General features: G+C 45.5%; 1 protein-coding gene across 5 annotated transcripts in view; it reads right to left on the bottom strand.

Moving 5' to 3' along the window:
- DRC11 (dynein regulatory complex subunit 11) overlaps window positions 1–14,370 on the bottom strand; it is a 170,030-nt gene extending 155,660 nt beyond the window's left edge. For 2 of the 5 annotated variants that reach the window (XM_082396877.1, XM_082396880.1), the window contains exons 1-3: window positions 13,987–14,359; window positions 4,935–5,259; window positions 1,426–1,545 (exon numbers count right to left, since the gene is read on the bottom strand). In XM_082396877.1, coding sequence (XP_082253003.1) covers window positions 1,426–1,545; window positions 4,935–5,259; window positions 13,987–13,997 — 456 coding nt within the window. In that variant the 5' untranslated portion in view covers window positions 13,998–14,359. Of the gene's footprint in view, window positions 1–1,425; window positions 1,546–4,934; window positions 5,260–13,986 lie in introns of all 5 variants that reach the window. The other 3 variants (XM_082396881.1, XM_082396878.1, XM_082396879.1) reach the window with 3 other exon arrangements.
- Window positions 14,371–22,988: the final 8,618 nt, after the last annotated feature.

Here is a 22,988-nt window from a genome sequence, read left to right as displayed (position 1 = left end):
CCTTCTCTGTCTTCCCTGGGAGACCTTCCGCGGGCTCTGCACTGCCTGTCGCCGCTTTGGGCCAGGGCCTCTTTGGGGTGGATTCCTGGGGAGGGAGGGCTCCATTCTGGTGATGATGCGGTGACACACGGCACAGGCCCAGGAGCCTGTGGTGAAGGAACGGCTGGACAACCCCCAGGCCAGATTCCCAGGAATCCACTTCAAGGAATGCAGAATGTAGAAGGGGGGCCGGTCGTTTGGAGAAGGGGCACAGGAAGGAGGGGCGGTCGTGAGTGAGGCGGGTCAAGAAAGGTTTCTGCAGGGATGTTGTGCCCCATTGGGCTCTGCAGAATTAGCATCACGTTGACAGGGATACAGCGAGGAGACCAAACCCTCTATGCAGCGCGACGCTGCCTGTGCGAAAGGACAGAGAGCTCGGGCCGTGGCGTGTGTGCTGATCTGGTGCATGTCCCTCGGCAGGCAGACAGGGCACACGCTTCCCCCTCCCCCCTGCCATCCTGGGTGCGCCTGGACTCTTCCTTCACACCATGGCCCAGGCTGGCACTACCCCACGGGGCCCACCTGCCCGAAGACCACAGGTGTCGGTTTGCCCTCTGCGCCCAGGCTGCACACACAGTCTCAGCATAGCTACTAACAGTGTCCCTGTCACTCTGAACTGTCCCCGCGTGAATGCTCAGCTGCCGCCTTAATGCTTGGGCCATGAAGACCAGCCAGAGGCGGGAGGCACTGCTTTGCAGGCAGTGAGGGGTTGATCAGGTTGATCTGGCAGTGCCCTGTGGAGAGGGCTGCCCGCCATAAGGCTGAACGGAGATGACCACAGAATCCACGAGAAGGCAGTGAGGGTCAGAGCGAAGACAGCTGCGGAAACAGGGAAGGGTGCAGCCGCGCACATCCTGGGGATAAAGGAGGAATGGGGCCAGAGCACCCACTGGGTTCTGCCCTTGACTTTCCACGGGAGTCTCTAAGGGTTTTCCCCGCTTTCCCCAGAGAGAGTCCATTCGAGGTGATCTAAGTGCCACTCAGCTGGAAGTTATAAGAGGTCAATCGGCATTTTCAGAGAGTGTCGTAATTTTTTAGCTCCTAGTTATCTCAGCACTTAATTATTTTATACGAACAACATTCTGCTTCTGACTGTAGGCTGGCTGACTTTGAGATGAACCAGTAAACTGAGTCAATAACCTACTCAATCTTAGAGATGCTGATTTAACCAACGAAGTACTATGTTTTGATCTTAAAAAAGAATGGTTATGACTCGTTCTAAACACATCCAAAGGTTATGCAACTTCTTAGTGACTGAATAACACGGGAGAAAAGGTGCCACGCTCCTCGCATTGAAAAGTCTTCTTGTTTCTCGCACAATTAGGGGCAGCAGAAAAGGAGGTTTTACAGATTATGGAATAATGTTTGTTAAAATGATATACAAACCTTTTCAGTCATGCCTAATCCACTGTCGGCTAATAGTTGAGCAAGGATTTTCTCTCTTCCTTTTATTACTTCCAACTTCTCCTTCAGAAAATACTTTGGTATGGGGATATCTAACTGTTGCTAGAGAAGAGAAAGAAGAAGCAAAAGAGCATTTTGGTCATGATTCCAGGACTCAAATCCATTTAAAATATACAGTTAGGACAAGGGCATCAGAGACTCGCTTTACTTCCCATCCTCACTTAAGAGGTGATGAAGCCAGTGGTGTGAAGATAGTTCCTTCCCGCTAAGGAGACATAAATAAAGTCAAAAGGAGAAAGTGTAACCATATCCCATTTTGATCATTACTGTAAAATTCCAGTAATTCGTATCGATTAGGCCTCAATTAACCAATGATAGCTTAACAAATTTTCTTTAAAGAAATATTATCTGAGCTTACCTAAAATAATGCAAATTAGGATAGCATAGAATTGAGCTATAGAGATCTTTGAATTAAACCTAATAATTTATCATTAGCACCATTGACCATGTGTACGTGAACAGTCACAATTAAAAAAAATAATTTGGTTTTATTTCGACCTAAATTACCCCATTACAAAAATCATTTACAAAATTAATTTGCTTTATTAGGAAACTTGTTTTTATACACTAATATAAACTTCATTTGTGTACAGATATTTCAAATCAGTGGAGGTCAAATGAATGTTTACCATTCCAAGGTCAATAATCAAGATTGTAGAAGTGTTATTCAAGAATATGGGTGGGCCTTTGGTCCTAGTATCTATAAACACTGTCCTAGATACTCTATGAGAACACTCATGGCTGCCTTCTGGTAGACCAGTTGACTGGGGGGAAGCTAAGTTCTGGTCCTTGGGATCAGCTCTGCCTTTTCCCATTCTGGTGTGACTCCCCACATCTCCCCAATCCAGGGAATTCTGAATAGGCCTTCCCTTGAAAAAGCATTTTAGCATACAGGAATGTCTCTTTAGGACTTGGTGGAATAGCGTACCCAGGAAGTGGCAGCAGTTTTTGAAAACCAAAACTTTCCTAGGCTAATGGAGTGTTTGGGGTGAACTAAGACTGAGCTTCTAGGGTCCAGTGGGTGAGTGTGGACAGTCAGTGGAGAATGATGACACTTTTATCTAATGTTATGATTTTTGTTTATTAATAAGCATGTTCAAGTGTTGTGCTTTTCTAAATTTTAAGACGAAACTTTATTGACGTGGCTCTGTCTGGTCCATGTAGGACCAATAAAGTTACAGTTAGGATTTTGAAGGTGAGGAAACAGAGCACTTGAGAATGCAAGAGAGGGGAATGTAGGTATCCCTTGCTTCAGGCTTGCTGCTGCATCCCATCCGTGATATATTTTATGCCCATCACAGATGCCTTGGGGTTTCCATTCTCCATGGGGTGGAATCAAAGTAAATTTGTTGGAACAGAGAATCTCTCTCTCTCCTCTACGTGTTTCTCTATGTTATGGGGACCTAAAGAAACAGTCTTCTGGCTAGTTTAGCCAAAGGGGACATTGATGGAAGGATTTGGGACCTCTTGGAACAAGGGCAGGAACAAAGCTGGGTGTCTGCCAGCAATAGGGATGTGTCCAGGGGAGACGACGCCTTCAGGAATCTGCCATTTCCTTCTACTCCTCTTGGTGATCCTGCTTTGTTCTCCCCTCTATTTGTCTCACTCTTTCTCTCTGAAGCTTCTTCCTTTGGAGCATCGGGTGAACAAAGGCTCCAACTACTTAAAAGTTTGGGAGACTACAGTTAAGAATTGGAGACAGAAAGTAGTCTCTCTCTGTCCCAGTTTCAGAACCTCTCAAGGAAGGACTGGCTAGTGCAGCCACCAAGGTCTCCGTCCCTGAGCCAATAAGCTATGGTCAGGGGTGGTCATGCTGTACGAGTATCTGCGTGCTGGCCCGACAGAACACACAGGAGCTGTGGGCTGTGTGGGTGATAGCCACAGAGGCCCAGCCACAGAGGATGCTAGTTGGTCAAGCTTTCACCCTGAAATGCACAACTGGGCCACACAGGTATCCCCAGAGGCTGGTCCATGTGTGTCTCGCTGGCAAGGGCACTGATCCTGGAGCCCGTGCTGAGGCTGTGTGATGCGCCCCCTAACCACCTGGAGCTCAGCGTCATCGTACGGCTCCATCAACACCCTCCAGGGCTGGCAGAACACGTAGTTCATGGTCTCCTATCAGGAAGGCTGCCTGGATGATGTCACTCGGTCATCATCCTTCTCAACGGTCACGACCTTCAAGAAGATGAACCAGCCAGCACAGAGGTGCTGAGGCAGGATGAAGAGCAGGGAGAAAACTGAAGGAGCCCACCGTATAAATTTCATAAACTGCGTATTCCTTAAATTTAGGAGTATTACTTAATATTCTTGGAATTAAATTAATAAATTGAATATTACCTTATTAACTAAATTTATTATTATGACTTAATGACTATTTATTTCATGTTTGTCCTGAGTTGTTCTTGATATTTTCACACTGGGGGTGGGTAAAGTACTCCCGACCTAAAAAAATCTACTGCTTTAACCCATGCTCTTATACATGAATGCAAGAAACATGAACATTTTGAGATGATCTTCAACATCTTCACTCATTCCAGGTATTCTCTTTAGTCCATTCTGATTAAATGCAGTAATAATGCTAGGAAAGTTTATCCCAGAGAGGGACATCCTTTTATAGAAGCCTGAATAGTTTCCAAAGGAAGAAATATTAAACCCCGTGTAGAAAACTAAACACTTTCTCTTCCTAATTTTATTTTAGGGAAACGGTCTTTTCAAAATGAAGACTGAACTCACATGACTCCTGACACTGAAGCGGAGTGTCCACCAGCCCCTACAGACCCAGCCAGAAGAGATCCCGGGCATCAGGCAGTGGTCATAAGGGCAGCTGCAGGACAGAATGCTCACAGGAGGGCACTGTGGTTACAGGTACCGGCAGGGAGTGCTCAGGGCATGGCATCAGAGAGAAGGGGAGGGAGCCCTTCTTTGGTGTCGGAGGCTCAAAGGCCCATTGTCATACACCTCCTGAGTCACCATTGACCCAAAGCAAAGGAGAAGATGCATCCTCCTGGGAATTAGGAACCAGCAACCAACCGGCTGCTCATCGAGAAGATGATGGGAAACAAAGGCCAGAGAGAGATTTCCTTTGGAAACAGAAGTAGGGGCATGGCTATTGGAAATTGGGAGGATATTTGTGAAAGGCTCATCCTACTCCATTCCAACCTACCTGGGCAGACACCATGGTGACAGGTAAGACCACAACAACGGTGTCCAGCAGACCCCAGGACCGTGCAAAGATCTGTCTGCGCCAAAAACTGAGCAAACCCAATCCTCGTCCACGGCAGTATAGTTTCATTGAAGGGCTATGCTTCGACTTTCAATACAACATGCAACTAATAAATACGACCAGGAAGTCTGCAGGGTATTGGTTACAGGCCTATGTATCTTATTTATAACAAGAAGAAACTAATATGAAAAGAACCCTGAGTACTTACAGGAATCAACTTTAGATCCTGTAAGATATCATCAAAATAATGAAACTCGGTTAATTCCAATTCAACCATCTCATTCTTCAGCTCCAGGATGCGACCCATCACCCCATCCAGGATTTTTCGGATCAGCATGCGTTTCTGTGGATGGACTATCTGGTCATAGACGTTCTCCAAGTTTCTAAAGATCTGCACGTATTTTATGTAGAAGGTGGCTAACATCTGGAAGATGAAAACTTGATTTCTTTGTGGTTTCATCATCTTCTGAGATTCGTTATCAAGCAGAGAACTGAGGGCTTCTTGGGTCTGATGCCACATCTTATTATACATTCTGAGGGACGACAGGGTCAACAATACAAGAAGAAAAAATTACTTTGCAAGGCATACATACTGGGCATCTGGTATAACAAAAATGTAACACACCATAAATGTGAGCTAAGAACACTGTGTATAGTTGCAAGGCTCTTTAGACCACTTATGTCCTGTTTTGTTATGCATGTGATTTTTGGATATGACCACGGCTATTATCATCAAATAAATAGTTAAAAAAGCCTTTTGCCTAAATGGTATAAAGTGATTCCTCACTATACTGGTAAAGCCAGTATTATTATACCCATTTAAAAGATGAGGAAGTTGATAACCAGAATAGTTACCTGATTTGTCCATATACACAGCTGGTGGAGTACGAATTGGAACAAATACTTTGGAAAATACCTTGTAAAGTTGAACATGGGCATAACTACGAATGAACAATTATACCCTGGAGAGACTCTTGTAAATCTGCATTAAGAATGATCACAGTAGCATTTCTTGATAAAAGTAAAGACCTGGAGATATCCCAAATGTCCATCAGTAAGAGAACGGATAAATAAATAGTATAGTCACCAACAGACTAATACACAGCAGTGAGAAATGAACGACTTACAGCTCTAAGCACCACCTACGAACCCCGGAACCATAACACTGAGTGTGGGAAGTAAGGTGCAGACTGTGGCTGGGGAGGCCAGCTCCCCGCTCTTGTTTGAGCCGCTCAGTGGAGGGTGCAGCCGGGAGCCCGGGGAGTGGGAGAGTGAGATGGGGATGTGCCCTCTCTCGCGGTCCCCCAGTGAGTCAACAAACGATCCTCCTCCTAGCAAAGACTTAGAGTGGTGACAGCCCTGCCACCCCCAGGACACCACCCCACCCCTTGTTGGTTTCCCGAGATTCAGCTCACACCTTTGTCACCGGTCCCTTTATTAGCCACCCTGCTGAGTATGCCCTCTTTTTCCTGCTGGGACTCTGATCAATACACTCATGGCAGAGACTTTTATTTTCTTTCAAAATTTGGCTGATTTTTGGCTCCTATTTTATATCCAAGACCCAGTTCTGAAAAGCTAAACGGAAGTTCATTGTGTCTGGGAAGGGGCTTCTTAACCAGTGGGCTTAACCGGGGGTGATGGGGTGGGTAGGATCCTGGCCATCTCCCTGGGATGAGGGCGAAACCCGCCAATGCCCGTCTCTGTCTGTAGGGTCTTCCCAGGATGCACTGGCGAGGGCGGCTCCAACCTCCAGCCTGAGAAGCAAGCGGGTCCAGGGGGCTGCGGGCTCTCACTGCCTTTCTGCTGTCAGCCCGGCCTCCCGTTCCCACGCCCACCTGCGTCCTGCATCCTGGGTCCAGGCTGCTGCACCGGCCTCTTCCACCAGGATGGGAGCAGCGTAGCACCTGCTCTCCGGGGTTGCCCCTCTGCTGATCTCTGACCAGTGCCCCCCAACCTCTGAAAGACCTTCCCAGGGCTCTGCTGGCCTGCAGGCCACGCTCTCTACCCCACCTCTCCCCTCTCATCCAAGTCTGCTTTCCCTCCTCCTCCATTTTCCTGATGTCTCTCGTCAAATGCTCAAATGTTCTCTTGGCCCTCGTGTGTTTACAGCGTCTTAAATCCCTTACTGCCATTTCAGAGGCCATCCGGAGACAAATATGCTGGTCAATCCACCTTGTTCCACTGGGGATCCCTCACCTCCGCCCCGAGGTCATTCCCAGGCACCCCCTCTGGCCCTCGGCTCCACTATCTGCCCTTCCTCAAGCATGCCCCCCACTTTCCCGTGGGGAAGAAAGTGTGAACATCTCGCGCTGAAACTGACCACCTGCCGCGTTCCATGCTGCGTGTCATCCTCGAAGCATCCCTGGGGAAGGCTCCCATCGCTCCACTGGGGTGGGAGGGAGATGATGTCCCTCAGAGGCGGGGTCAGCGTCTGAACCCGGGTCTACACGATTCTGAGCTGAAACCACGATTCAAACCACGCTGCCGCCTCCACCTCTCCCCAGAATAAAAGAGCCCCTGCCACCGCCCTGAGATACACAACCATAATGTTTGCCACGATGACAGGTAAGAAATAGGATTTCTGTGTCCATTTTCCCGGTTGCTACCGAGACAGTATCTTTCCACGTGCAACCGGTCACCTGCAATTTCTCTTCCTTAAATTGTTCATCCATTTGTTTTACCTGTTTTCACATGGGATTGTTTTTCTACTAAATTGTGGGGCTTCTTTACGTATTCTGAGTTTATGTGTTCCACAGCTTGCCTTCTGGCTGAAAAGCTGGTTTCCCACTATGACCCAGAATGGGCTGTGGCCCTTCCCTCTGCCTCTGACCCAGCTGGGAAGGGCGGTCCTGCCCCGGATTCCATGGGAGTCCAGCTCAAGTCCTCCTGGACGGTCTGGTCCCAGGCCTTTCAGGAACTGAAATCCCAGAGTGCACTGCCCACCCCTGTGCCAGAACCGACTACGCCTCCTGGTCTGGCCTGCTCACTGCCCTGGGTTTCCACTCTGCTCCTGGTGCAGAGATTTTCAACTTGGATTAAAAAAAAAAAAAGTTTTTTATTTTCAATTTTAAATATTTTAGTTTTATTTTATAATTTAATATTATACTATTAAATATATACTAATATATATAAATATATATAATATATATAATATATATATTAAATATATATAATAAAAATAAATATATATATATAAATATAAACTAATATACTGATATTAGTATATTATAAATATAAATTTAAAATATAAATAAAAATATTAAAAAATAAAAGTTTTAGATAAAAAATGAAAATAATACTTAAAAATATTTTTCTATCTTTTTTTATAATTTGATTTTTGTTTTATTGATCAAAATTCCAAATTAAAAATAAAAATAATTAACATTTACTAACTAGATGTCATACACTACGCTATTTAAATATGGAAAGCCACTTAGCTATACTCTGAACATTTTTCAAAATTAAGTATCGTGTTGTCACTTCATTTTTTGTGCTGGACTCTACTGAGCTACCTCTGCTCTCTAAATAAATCACCTTAAATTCAAAAGAAACATTTCCTTTGTCAATTCTGAGTACTTGGAATAATTTAAGAACAAAGCAACATCCTTAATTTTAGAGAAAGATAAATATGGAAATCATAGTATTAACAAAACCTCAGTTCGTTGGACTTTTGTTTATTTCTAAACCTATTGACATGCTGGTGCTCATAAAACAAGAAAGGAACTTAAATCTGTTACTGTTTCTATACTAATTTCTATACTTTAAAAAAAATTATTTTATTCAAGTATAGCTGATATACAACGTTGTATTAATTTCTGCTGTTTCTATCATTTTTATGTGCTTAGAGCAGAGATGGGAGATTTTTATCTTCCTGGCCAAAAGTGGAAAGCTTCTCTTGATGTGAAAAGTCTTTAGGGTTTTGGTGATGATGACAGACATCATATCAGTCACTGTTCTAAGTACTTCACATATATTAACTCATGTAATTCTCAAAACCCTATGAGGTGGGTATTATTATCACTCCAGTTTACAGATGAGGAAACCAAGGCACAGAGGAGTTACTGCCCGAAGTTGTGTGATTTGAACGCAGGATTTGCACCCAAGCAGCCAGGCTCCAGAGTTCAGGCTCTGAACCTTTACTGCCTCCAGTTTGTCAGGACAAATCCCGGGGCAGAGGAGTGCTGGACACCACAAGGAAACAAAGATGTACAGCTAAAAACGAAACTCTTCCTCCCTCCCAGCACCCCACTGAGGTTGGATGCTAGATATTGGCCCTGGCACTGCATCCCTCGGGTTCAAGTACCAGATTTCTCCCAACTTGGCAATATTTAAAAAATACTGCTAGTGAAAGAGCACTCTGATAGACAACTTCATTATAACAGAGAAAAGGTACTATCAAAAGTTAGAATTCCACTTAGCCCAGGACATCTCACTCGTTGCATGATAAATGGGTACAAAGCAGCTGAGCAGGTTCTTAGTTTACCAAAGCCCAGACTTCCAGCATCTGAGAGGGGGCCGGGGACCCCAGGCGTTCACTGACCTGACGGGTGACACAGGCCCCACGTGCCACCAGGCTCGACACCTGTTCCCATAAAACAGAATATCCGCTCGTTCTGCAGAGTAAATAGGGCTCAGGGCCTAGACCTGGCAGGACAACATTACAGAAGAAAATTACAAGCTAATTTTGTTTGGAACTGGGATCTGAAATTCCACTCAGCAAACAAAACACAGCGCCAGATCAAAAGCATTGTTCCCGCTGACCAAGGGGGGGGGGGGTCACCTGGGAAATTCACAAGAGTTCAACATTAAGGAAAGCTGATGAAATACCGCACAAGACAGTAAAAACTGTGGATTATTTTCACAGATGCCAAGAAGATGCTCAATAAATTTAATTTATGGCATATACCTGATTAAGAATACTGTCCAAAGAGGCTGATGATGACAACCTCTTCAAAATGCTGAAAACCAGAGACCATAAATATTTTCAATAGAGAAACACCAGAAAGCTAAAAAACACAAGTACAAAAAGGATGAAACAGATGGAAAAGGGATCAATACAAAAGATGAAAAAAACTGCTTGTAAATGACACCGCTGCAAAATCCAAGGAAATCAGTAACAAAATGTAAGAAGTCAATTAATACAAAGTTGCAAGACATAGATAAAAGGCCCAAAAACTAAATGCAGAGAAAAAATATGAAAAACAAAACCCGATTCACAGTGCTGATCAAGAACATTAAACATTCAAGAATAAATATGTCGAGAGCCACACAAGACGTAGCTGAAGAAAATTCTGGAATGCTAGCTGCAGAGGTCTGGAACAGGCAGAAGGCGGTCTCTGTTCCCGCCTGGAGAGACCAGATAAAAAAAAAGCAGATTCTTGAGACTGACAGGCAGATTTAATATTACCAAGAATTTGGTAATAATATCCAGGAGACTCTGTAAATAAATCTAGTCATAATTTCTATATGCAGGGGTAGAGTTGATAATAAGAGATAAAGGGTATTTATCAGACTTCAAAGCATTTAACGCACCAGCAAGCATTAAGGTGTGTTATGCCACCCATGGAGGCTGCTTCCATAGGGTGCAGGGGGGTGACTTGAATCCCATAAAGACCCACACCAATCATTAGCAAGGGATCTTGGGTAAAGGAGGCTTCCACCAGGGGAAACAAAAGCCAAATTAATGGATGGGACACACCTAGAATTTAAGACTTTGCTTTGGGGCAGATCCAGCCTGGGGAAGCCTTGTTGCCCTAGTTCAGTGCACTCCCGGGCTTCTACCCAGGGTCAAAGAGGCAGGAATCCCTCCAGAGCCAGGGCAGAGCTGACTCCTGAACTGGAACTTTTGGCCAAAGACCATCCTGGTGGCTTGATCCTTCCAAGTCCTGACATTTGGGCTGCAGCCTCTTTCTTCCTCACCTGCTGTCTTTCGGGGGACCCTTGTTGGAGAGACCAGGCAAGGTTGTTGGTTGATGGGGAGATATTAAGTAGCTGTGTGAGCACGCAACCCTGCATTGCTACCCTTTCCCCTGGAGACTGGCTCCAGCTTTCCAGTTTCCCCGCTGCCTTGCTGCCCCTCCACGTGTGTCCACTGGTTACAACCCTGTCACTCCCTGGACCCCCAGCCAGTGCAGCCTCCGCGCCCCTCGAAGCCTCAGTCCAGCCTGAGCCCCACCTCGCCTCGAAGCCAAGGTCTCAGCATCCTTCCGCTGAGCTGGTGCCCATGAAGATGATCTGAGACACGGAATGTGGCAAGATGATGTTTTAAGAGAACCATTATGGAGATGTAACTCACATACATAAACTCACCCTCTTTAAGTGCACAGTTCAGTGGGTTTTGTTTTTTTTTTTTAGCATATTCACAGAGTTGTGCAACCTTCACCTTTCTCTGATTTCAGTACATTTTCATCACTCTAAAGAGAAACCCTACACCTGCTAGCCCGTCACTCCCTATTTGCCCTTATCCGCCTTCCGCCCAGCCCCTGGCAACCACTCATCTAATGTGTCTCTATTTATTTGCCTATTCTGGACATTTCACATAAGTGGGATCATATAACAGGTGGCCCTTTGTGACTGGATCCTTTCACTCAGTATAACTTTTCCAAAGCCCACTGTGTTGTGGTGTGTATCGCTATCTCATTTCTTTTTATTGCCTAATAACGTTCCACTGCATGTATATACCACACTTTGTTTATCCGCTCATCAGTGAATGGACACATGGGGTGCTTCTGCCTTTTGGCTCTTGTAAATGATGCTGCTATGAGCATTCCAATACACGTTTTTGTGTGGACCTATGTTTTTATTTCTCTGGGGTATGGCAAGGTGGTTTTTAAGGCTGTAAGTGCTCCAAGCTTAAAATCAGAACCCGTCTCTTGAGGTAGTCAGTCTCAGGAGGGTCACTTAACCTTGTGCCTTCACTTCCTCAAGTGGCAAATCTGGATAATGACACCTACCCTGGACACCCCACAGGATTACTGAGGAATGGGATAACAGATGTGAAAGTGTTCTTGAAATTTGAAATGTGCCTTGTAAAGAGAAGGTAGTATTTTATCCATGAGACCACTTAGAATTTTTTTTAAGTACATGATTGGTTTCAGACTTCAGCACATGACCCAGAAATGTTACAGATATTGAAGTTAGGAGGATTGTGGGCGCAGAAGACTGAATATGACAGTTGAAAAACACCAGATTGTTATTTCTACAGCTTGGCAGTTTTCCTGTAACTGGGGGATGGAGGGATGATGCATAGGTGGGCGGAGGGGGGAAAAAAGACTTAAATATTCAGACATAAACATGTACTTCGATACAAAATCTTGCAAAATGGGAATTCTCCTCAAGTTATTTTATATATGATAAACCTTCAAATTCTTCCAATACTATCTAGGTGTTTGTACTGTTTCTGGAATATTCCTTGGCATTCTTGCTCTAAGGGAGGTCTGGCTCTCCCCTAAGAACACAGCCTCTCCTGCAGCCCTCCCTCCGTCCCAGAGCCCTCTGACCACAGCACGGAGCGGGGCCAGATCCTGGCTCCTCACTCCAGCTCCAGACCATTCTCCCTCCCACCCACGACACCCCCTAGTTTGGAACCTCATTTCATCAGAGGGTATCGCCCTCGGCCCCTCAGTGTCACCACCATCTACCATCTACATCATCTTTCCAGGCCCCACCAGGACATCGACCCACTGAACAGCATCTTTATCAAACAGCCTCTACCCTGCCTCATCTTCCCGCCATAAACCACCTGAGCTCCTTTCTCTGTCTGCTGGGGCCCGTGCCCCCACTAGCAAGGATGTCACCCCACTTCTCCTTCCTCCTCCCATGTCATCCCGCTTCCTTTATACTGGCCATTCCCTTCAGCAAACAAATAGGCTACTGTTTCCTATCTTAAAAAAATCTGTCTCTGGACCCCATTTCCCTTGCCACCAGCTACAGCGAAATGCCTTTAAAAAGCCAGTGCTGCACTGTCTATGATTTCTCTCCTCTTTCTCTCTCCTACATTCATTCTAGTCCATCTTTCCACTCCATCACCCCCCTGAAGGTCAAGGTCACCGCTGGACTCCACAGGGCTAAATCCATGGTCAATTCTCAGCTCTCCCGTGGCTTGTTCTGCAGCATTTGACAGAGTCTGTTACCCCCTCCTCCAAGAAACTCTACTTTTTCTCCTGGCTTCCAAGGCACCACAATCTTGTTTCCTTCTCAATGATCACACCTTTGATTCCTTTGCTGGTCTCTCCTCCTCCATCTCTTGCCATTGGATAACTGAGTCTTAGTCCTTGGACCTGTTCTCTCCTCTGTCTACACTCATCCCATGTCTCATAAAGACCGTCTATGCCAACAGCTGTCGAATTTATATTTCATACACAGCCTTCTCATCTGAATTCAAGTCAATTGTCTACTTATGTCCACTTTATGTCCAATAGGCACTTCAAACTCAACACGTCCAAAACTGAACTCCTGATCTCCCCCACCTGCAAAACCTGGCAAGCCCTTAGCCTCACTGCTCTTATTTCCTGGCCTGGAAAACAGGGTTACTGAGAGCTGGAATGCAGGTTGGAGCTGCAGTGCCTGGTTGACACCGTGTCCTTGCTGTATATGAACTATTTAGCTTCTTTGTGCCTAAGTCCTCATCTGTAAAATGGAAATAATATTAACAGCTCTTACATTACAGAGGAGTCATGAGTTATTATATTCAAGCACTCAGAACAGCGCCTGCAGAGTCAGCACTAGATGTTCGAGATGACCATTATGAAATAACTGCTGGGCTGGTGCTGTGTAAATGGCACAGTGCTGGGTGAATACTCCTTGGTGCTACTGCCACCTGACTGGCGTTTCTTGGTGAAAAGCAAGGTGGTACAATAAAGCTTCCTCAAGATCTTTCTTAACTTAAATATCGGGACCTGGGTGTTTTCACAAAGCACTGTATGTTACTGGGTTAGATTAACAAAAAAGCAGGCAGGAACTGAACATAGACACTGCTTCCTCAAAAATACATCCACAAGGGCTCAGCGGGCACAAGCACTGGGTCTGGAGGAGCTCATCTCTATGCGGGGCAGAGACAGCACCAGGGGAGTTGGCAGGTCTAAGCGTACGGCATTCCCTGTCCACAGAAGCTGACGCTCTCTGCTGACGTGTATCTTTACTTGCTAAAACTGCAAAAAGAAGAGGTGGGGGAGAAAAGAAACGGAAAAGAAGCAGAGCAGGCTATCTTTCTGTCTGGAGGAGCCCACCCCATGGCTATGGCCCGGCAGCCCATCACTTACGCGTTCGACATGCTGGCTACTTTCCCTCTTCCCCTCGCCCGCTGGGAAGCTGTTCTGTTGTCCTCTGAAGGGCGGCTGGCTGCAGGGGTCGGGACACCGCCAGAGGGCGTTGGGGTGAGTTCCTTCTGGAGGGAGGGACTGGGGTTGGGGATAACTTTTCACTTCGGGAAGGGAAAGGCGATAGGCAGGGATGCGTGCAGCCGCCGAGAGGGGGATTCGAGCCTTCTCGCCTAGACCCCCAGGCTCCGGAACCTTCCTGTGGCCCCGCAGCGAGAAGGCGCGAGGCGGAGCCTAGCTACGGACGCTACGCCTGAGCGGTGCGTGTCCGCTCGGCCGGCGCGCTCCCGCCCCCTTCGCGCTAGGCGCCTGCGCCGCCTCCTGCTGTTTCCCTGGCAACCGCGCCGAACGCCGAAGGCCGCGGTTCCTCGCAGGAACCACGCTTAGTACCCGCCTCCCGGAGGACCCGCCCAGCGTTCCCTGGGATCGGCCCCAGGTCCTGTCCACCCGCTCGTTGTCCTCCACGCCGTTGTTCCGCTTTCCCGTTTGCCCATTTTCATCCACCTTCAGATATGTAGCCTTGGGCGAGGTCCTTAATGATGGTAGCCCCAGTCTTCCCATCTGTAAAGTGGGGTAACAGTCATTCGTTCCTTCGAAACCTTACTGGGTATCTACTCTGGGCTAGCGCAGACTTAGGTTCTGGGGGTGCAGGGCAGATGCAGATGCTGCCCTTCTGGGGCTAAATGCAAATGAAATACGGCGACAGTGCGTTGTAAATGTAAGATGCCGTGTGGGTGTTAGTTATTAGCAAGTCACTGTGTTTGTGTGCATTGTTCTTTCATCATCTTTGGTAACTGTTGCAAATTTTATAATTTTATAATCTGCAATTTCTAGTGGAACATTTTTCAGAACTAATGCATTTGAAAAAGTATATAGAGGGCAAACACGTAAAAAGGACAGAATAAATCTGGATCACACAACCCTTCTCCCACAATTACTAATGAAATGAACAAAAGAATAGAAAAAAAAAAGGAAAAGAAAAGGAGAGCCAAACAAAAAATTAAGTACAACTTCATGCCATAAACTTCAAAAGCTACTCAATGAACTAGAAACCTGCAGTGGAGAATGGTGTCTAATCTCATCCCCACTCCCCCCAAAAATCCCTACTAGGGAGAGAAAGTACCAAGTAGGCAAAGTACCAAGAATTCTCACTAATACTTTTCAATACAAGGAAGACAGGAATCTGAGAATTGAGATGAAAGGTGAGTAGGGTAAGTGAGCCACCTGGGGAAATCCAGGTGAGATAAAACTATCACTAGTCGAAACAATCACTACCACCCACAGGGCCCTTCCGGAACTAGAAAAAATCACTAGGGCTTGCCACTTTTTAGGACTTTACACTGAACTGAGGCAAAGATTCAAAGTCAAAGGACATTTTGTCACAGGAATAGGATATACTCCCAAGAAGGGTGAGGGATGGTGGTAAAAGAGTTTACCAAAATCTCGGAAGAGAAAGCAGAGCCCAGACCTTGCAAAGATTCAGTGGATCAGCCCTTATCCTTACCGTGTATCCAGGCTATAGAAAGGTGGATAAAAATAAAATTTTCCAGCTCTCAAACTCAGATACAGTGAGAAAGCAGTCAAGGAGAATTTGCTCACATTATATTTGAGGAACTGGAAGATATACAAAGAGCAATTCATATTAAATACGAATAAGAAGCCGCATATCCACTATCCAAATCCAAGACTTCAATAAAAGGGGAAGGAAAAAAAGGATTACAGCATGGGTGAGAACAGGTGAAGAACCTAGCCTGGAGAAAAGGTAACCAAACAGAAGAAAATTCTTTACAAGTGTTTTATACTATAGAATAAGTTGATAAGAATAGAAGTTTAATAGAATAAGTGCTGGGAGAGAATATAAAACAACATAATTAGAAGGAAAAGAAGATTGCATAGCTAACGAAACAAATGAAAATCAGAAATAGTCCAATATAGGAACTAAATTAGAAAAACCAAGGAATGGACTGGGCATAATTCATCTGAATTACTGACTTAGAGGAAAAGCTTAAATCAATTGCAGTGAAGGTAAAAGGAAAAGACAGATGTTTAAGCAATTAGAAAGGTTTAGTTGATATTCCTGGAAAAGAAAGCTCCAATTAAGTTTTTCAAATATCTAAAGAAACATTTCTGAAATAAAAGAGTGAAACTTACAGATCAAAAGTTCTCATTGTGTTCCAGGAAAAACTGACATAGAACAACCAACACCTAAGATATCCTGGATATGTTATTGAACTTCAGGGAGAAGTGGTACAGAGAATTTGGTTGGCCTCGAATTTCTCCGCAGTAGCTTTCAATGTCAGATGAAAAGCTAGAGGTATTTAAAAAGTTCTTGGGGGAAAATGTGAATCAGGATATTTCTACTCATTGCAGTTAATATTCCAGAATATGAAAGCTCTCAGGAAATACAGCACTCACGTAAATTGGCATGTTTTCAAGTGCAAGTAATAGAAAACCCAGTGTCCAATGTCTTAAACAATAAGAGGATTTATAATCTCCCTTAACAAGAATAGAGGAGAGGCTATTTTGGAGCCAATTATTTCAGTGGCTCAGTGACATCATCAATCTTTGATGGTCTTTCTATCTTTTGGAGCTGTCATCCCTGGGATGTCAGATGGCTTCCCTCTACAGTGGCTCTAGATGTTATAGCCTCACTCTGTAACATCTCAAGATAGAAAAAGGACCAGCTGAGAAATGTGACTGCCATTATTGTCATAATCAGCATTTACCTGCATTAAGAGAGAGAGAGGTAGATAAAAGAACCGCATCAGGCAATATGGGCTGTCGTGTAGGCAACGTTCCATATGAGCCAAATCCCGTGAGCTCTTCTGGAAAATAAAACACTTGATGATGAAATCCAGTGATCGAAAGATACAAGTCATGTGAAAAGGAAGAGCAGGTACTCAGTATAAGACAGTGAAACAAGGTCTCCCAACTCTGCATACCAGGAGAACAAACATAGTTGTTCTCTGATTATATCCCATGAGCTCTGCCAGTTGCTACACTTATTGACCACATTTTCTATGCCAGGGACAGTTTAGGACCTGATATATATTCATTCATTAAATCTTCCCACTAACTTTATGAGTTGAGTAATATTTTCATGCTCATTTTACACACGTGGAAACTGAGACTCAGAGAGGTTAAGTAACTGTGTATCCAAGGCCATCCTCCAATTGACGGTGGAGTTGGTATTCGGACCACCTGCTAGTCTCCCTTTAAAGACCACACCCCTAATCATTATCTTTGTGTTGGTAGCAACACCTACCTTAACTGATATTTGTTTAAAAATTGGTTTCCTGTGAGACAAATGTTACTAAGAAGAGTATTCCCCAAACTACTTTTCCTTTACGAAAAAAACATTGCTACTTAATTATGTAGATACAGTAGAAAAGGTGACTTTGTCCTCAGTATTTAATAATTTATGCAGCTTACAATCAGACTGCCAGGTCTCTGGGCAAATTCATCTTCTCGGTCCTCTGGATATATGTGAAGTCATTTGGGCAAATATTAAATGATGCCTGTTATATGCAAAGCACAATGGTTCCCACTGTGCAAGAGGAAAAGATGAGTCTGGCATGAACGGATCTTGCCTTCCAGGAGTAGAGGAGGTAAGCATCCAGGACAATGATGATCTCAGGCTTCATTATCCCATTCCTGGAGGAATGACAGGCCTGGAAGAGCCATCAGAGGTTGTCTGATTTACTCCTGTCTCAGATGCTTCAAGCCCCCAGGACATTCCTGTTTCTTGAGCATCCCTTCTTGCCCACACTCTGGCAGCGGGAGGGACCACCTGGCCCCTTTACGAAGTCCATCTGGTTTTGGACAGCTCTCACTATTAGTCTCGGCTTTTCCATCAAAGCTCCAGGGCAAAACAGAACAACCCTCTTCTACAGGAGCAGACTTTTACACATTTAAACCCATGTATCCCCTCCCCGCCAGTCTTCTTAATTACAGAGTAAGCACGACCACGTTCTTCAACACTGGATTTCAAGTTCCCGTGCTATCAGTCCCTCTGTATCTCTGTTCACTGGTGTCCTTTAGACATAGACCGATGAAACAGAACCTTCCACGTGGGGGCTGGTAGGCACTCCATCAGGGGCCATACCTTGGCTCCCACCCCTTCCATCTACTGTTGGGCGGCCACAGTCAACCACAGTCAACCTGCTGAGCCCTCTGTAATCCCGTGTGCTCACCTTTCCATCCAATTCCATGTCATCCCTCAAATCTGGTCCAGGCCATCGATGAAAACATTCTCTATGAGAAAGCTGAGCAGACTGACAGAACAGCACTAGAAATGTGTCCAAGGTAGCATCAGTTGACAAGTTATCAACCTCCCCAGCCACCCTGTCTCCTCTTTGTCCTCAACAAGTCCATGAGCTAAGGATGCTGTCACGTTTGTCGCTAGTATACAGCCCTCTTACACCTGCAGCGTTGTCCTTTTCTACTAGGCTAGTCACTATGGAAACTGAAACTTAGGGTCATCTGGTGTGCCTTGTTTTAGAGAACCCACTTGTCTCTGCTTCCTTTTCTAAGAACCCACAAATCGTTTTAATGATCTGTTCTGGATCTGCATGAAGTTCACTAGACCAGAACCTGACCTTCTTTTCTTTTCTGAGTCACCAGTCACTGAGAACCTCTCCACCAGACCCTGCTTTCCCGTGAAGCGTGGTAATTCAGCCAGCCCCAGGGACCTGGGTCCTCACTCACACCTGAGTCTCCGGAAAGGCCTGCACCAGAGTTAAAACACCCCAGAGCTGCTCATCTGTCCAAACCTCAGCGCAGGACAACTCCAGCTGCCACCAGGAGCAGGGCCTTTTCATACCACCAGGTGGCGGGCAAGCCACTAGCCAATCAGAATGGGGCACTGCTTCCCGCTTCACAGGGCCGCCTTCTCACTTGAGGACCCAGCCTCCTTGCCCTCCTCCTCTGCCAGCCAACCCCCTTCTGCTCTTCCCACTGACAGCAAGACTAGAACATAAGGCAGGAAGGCACTCTACCCTATGATCGGACTCTACAGCTGGACCAAGCACCTGGTCCAGGAAAGGCTCCAACTCTCAGTCAGGCAGTGCTGGTGGGGGCCTGACCAGACACAGCAACATGGCCCTGGGGGTTAGTTCCCTGAAAGACTCAGAGCAGTCCTGGGCTTCCTGGGAGACCCGTGCTCTGATCCACCCTCCCTGACCTCTCTCTGTCCTGCCGAGTCTATCCCAGAGTCCCTTCCTGCCATGCCCAGGTGTGTTAGATTCTCTCTCTTCTGGCAGGAAAGTACCAAGTTCATTTTGTTTAGTGACCATACTCTATGCTTCCCTGGACATCTGAGGCCCCAATCATTATTCTGACTCACCTTTCTGTAATTTCCTCTAAATTGATCAGTATCTTTTCCACAGTGACTATGCTTTGTCCTAATAATTGGTGTTTTGTTTCATTTAAAATGTTCATATCTTTTTACACAGCCTCGTAATCCAACTGCCGGCTCTCTGGGAAAACTCATCGTCCCTTTGATATGTGTGACCTCAACTGGGCAGATGTTGATTGATGCCCCTTCTCTACAGAGCCCAGTACTCAACACTGGGCAGTAAAAAAAAGATGACCCTGGTGACTTCTGCCTTCAAAGAGGAGAGGAGAAGAGAGATAGGTCCAAGGTGATTAAATGCCACGGTGCCAAGTCCCCCTGGGAGTTTAGAAGAGCGAGAGGGGTCACCGTGCCCTTGGGAAAGTAGAAGGGGTTATGCAGCAGGTGGGATTTGAAGTGGCTTTGACCTGAGGAAACAGAAGGAGAACATTCCAGGCAGGGGAAGCAACATGGGCAAAGGCTTAAAGGCAGAAGTGTGGGGAGCTATTCATCTGATGGTGGACATTTCAATCTGATCTGGGAATAGGTTTGGCATCCTAGCCCTCGGCCAGATGGTGTGTGTGCTCAGGGGGAGCCAGAGGAGTTGGACTGAACTCTATAGACCATGGAGGTGCACTTGAGCAGAGGATTCACATGATCGTGGGGCAGGGAGACCAATTAAAAGTCAAGAAGTACAGATGAGTGGGTAAAGGTAATGAGGGGTAAATACAGTGGGATAGCATTCAGCCATAAAAAGAATAACGTTCTGAAATGTGCCTCAACAGGGATGAACCTTGACATAAGCCAGATACAAAAGGACAGATATCGTATGATTTCATTTAATATGAAATATCTAGAATAGGCAAAGTTATAGAGACAGAAAATAGATTAGCGGTTCCCAGGGGCTGGGGCAGGGGAGGAGGGAGTGGAGAGTTATTGCTTAACGATTACAGAATTTCTGTCTGGGGTGATGAACAATTTTGGAAATAGTGCTGATGTTTGTGGAACATTGTCAGTGTAGTTAAGGCCACCGAATTGTATACTTAAAATTGGTTAAAATGGCAAATTTTGTGCCATATATACAATGGAATTTGGCCTTTGAAGCATGAGTGGAGTCAGCAGCACAATGCAGTTTGGGTTAAGTCTCTGCGGGTTTTCCGTAACCCCCAGCACCCCAGATGTACCCAGAAAACAGCACATCCATCTCTAGGGACCAGCACACGTGTGTTCCTCTCAGCGGGGACCTGCCCAGTGTCACGCTGCGTCTCTTCCATCCTTTGCCCAGTTACAGATTTCCTGAAACACCACCAGCGTGAGGATCATGCTTATTAGTCTGTAGAGCACAGGATGTCGCTTATTCTCCTTTAATACTTTAATTGCTCCACTGATGCTCAAAAATAGGTTACAGGGGCTTCCCTGGTGGCGCAGTGGTTGAGAATCCGCCTGCCAATGCAGGGGACACGGGTTCGAGCCCTGGTCTGGGAAGATCCCACATGCCGCGGAGCGACTGGGCCCGTGAGCCACAACTACTGAGCCTGCGCGTCTGGAGCTTGTGCTCCGCAGCAAGAGAGGCCGCGACAGTGAGAGGCCTGCGCACCGCGATGAAGAGTGGCCCCCGCTCGCCGCAACTAGAGAAAGCCCTCGCACAGAAACAAAGACCCAACACAGCCAAACATAAATAAATAAATAAATTAAAAAAAAATAGGTTACAGTGTAATCAGGCAAATTGTAAGCCCATAGTTCATTTGAAAATAAAAACTGGGGGCTTTATTACTACGAATGGAATAGCGGACAATCAGAACCCTTAGACACCTCGTCCCAATCCTTCCATTTTCTAACAGGGTGACTTGAAGCAGCTCGCGTACCATTTCTGAGCCTCGGTGAGAACAGACCCCGCATCACTCAAAGCCCGTGGTGAGCCTCTTCCTCTAGTGGTCTTTGAATTGCCCTGCGCTGGAATACTGGATGTTACGACTCTGTGTACTCAGGATTCTGGAGGTTTAGTTCATGATGTTTTTCTGAAAACTCGGTGCTTGAGCACTGTTGGCAGTTTTCCCCACTCCCCTCACTGAGCGCCTGGGACAGGAATCATCTTTCAGAGGCGAGTTCCCTTAGCCTGGGAGGAGGCTGGCATGCAGATGTCCACGGAGTTTGGGGAGTGATGGCTGTGGTCCCTCCCTGGCCTGATGAGCCTTGATGGCACCTTGAGAAGGAAGCAGAGTGGACCTTGGTTCAGTTCCAACGTGTTCCTCAGGTGGGCCTGCAGGGCTGCAGGCAGAGGAAGCAGGATGGATAAACGTGAAAAGGTCTCAAGTTCAAATCGAATTTGAAGGACTTCTCTCAACTTAGCTGTAAGAAGCATTTTCTATGCTTCTAAGTATAAAATGTCATTCTACAGAAGAGGCGTATTTTAAAATGTCAGATATTAAACTCTCTGCTTTAACACGCCAGCTTTTGTGTCTGATATTATGTCTGCACCAAAGCAAATCGATAAAATGCTAACTTGTTATGTTTGCATACGCAACTGGAAATGAATCAAGAATGGATTTCATTAATTCATAATTATTAAAGTAAGCGTTGGTAGACTTCTGGTGTTGAAATATTTCCTATCTTGACTCTCCATGACCAACCCCCAATGTCCATGAATGTTATAATTTGTAAGAGGGACAGTTCCACTTACCTCCAAGGATTATGAAAAGGACTAGGTGAATAATGTAGGTAAAGCACTTGGCACAAATTAGAACCACATGCTGTTGTGTGGCAGCTTGTTCCTTAAGCTCCTGGGAGAGCCTAGGTGTCTGCTCAAAATCCCCAACTCAGCTAGCAGTATTCCTAATATGGGGGTTCACAGAAATCTTGGGTGTCAAAGACCTGCTCCATAGGTGGGGTTCGATGAATACCGCCTTCACCACGGTGATAGTTGCAAACTCCTCCAGCAGATGGAATCGACATTCCCAAACAGCAAGAAGTTTTGATTGTGAATCTTGGCTTCTCTCTAGTCCATTATAATCACATATCAAAGGATGTTTTGGACTGGAAATAAATCTTATTTGGTAGAGTTTGTTGAGAATATGCTAGTAAACTGATTTAAAAGGGATATGAGCAATCTGAACATTGCATTCTGGATGGGATTCCAAAGATAACAGAGTCTACAAACACCAAAGCTATTTTACGTCACATAAACATCACTTCCACTGGGAAATGAGTGTAAGAGTGTGTGTGTATGTGTGTGTGATTCTTATAAGCTGCCTTTATTATCTATAAATAAAACTCTCCAGTGTGAGAAAAAAATAAAAAGGAACTAGCCGGAGGCAGGATGTTTTTCAAATTATTATTATCCTGTTTTTTCACACACATTGGGGCAGCTTTTGTAACCCAGGTGCAAAGGAGGTCACTTCTCATTGTTTTAACACCTGCTGTCTTTAAAAATGAATACGATTTCCACAGGCCATTGATAAATTCAGCCTTAAACCTTCCTCAAAGACGACAGTCTCCTATATTTTGATACTACTTCTGAATAACCAGCATGTGTCTGTCCAATTTCTGTTTTGTTTTGTTTTGTTTTGTTTCCATTTGACTCTCATACGTGTTCCCTCCTCTTTTGCTATTTTAT

Source organism: Balaenoptera borealis (assembly GCF_965194805.1).
Source record: "Balaenoptera borealis genome assembly, chromosome: 6".
NCBI lineage: Eukaryota > Metazoa > Chordata > Mammalia > Artiodactyla > Balaenopteridae > Balaenoptera > Balaenoptera borealis.
The sequence above is the reverse complement of the archived record's forward strand: the minus strand, read 5'-3'. Positions and strand labels throughout refer to the sequence as shown.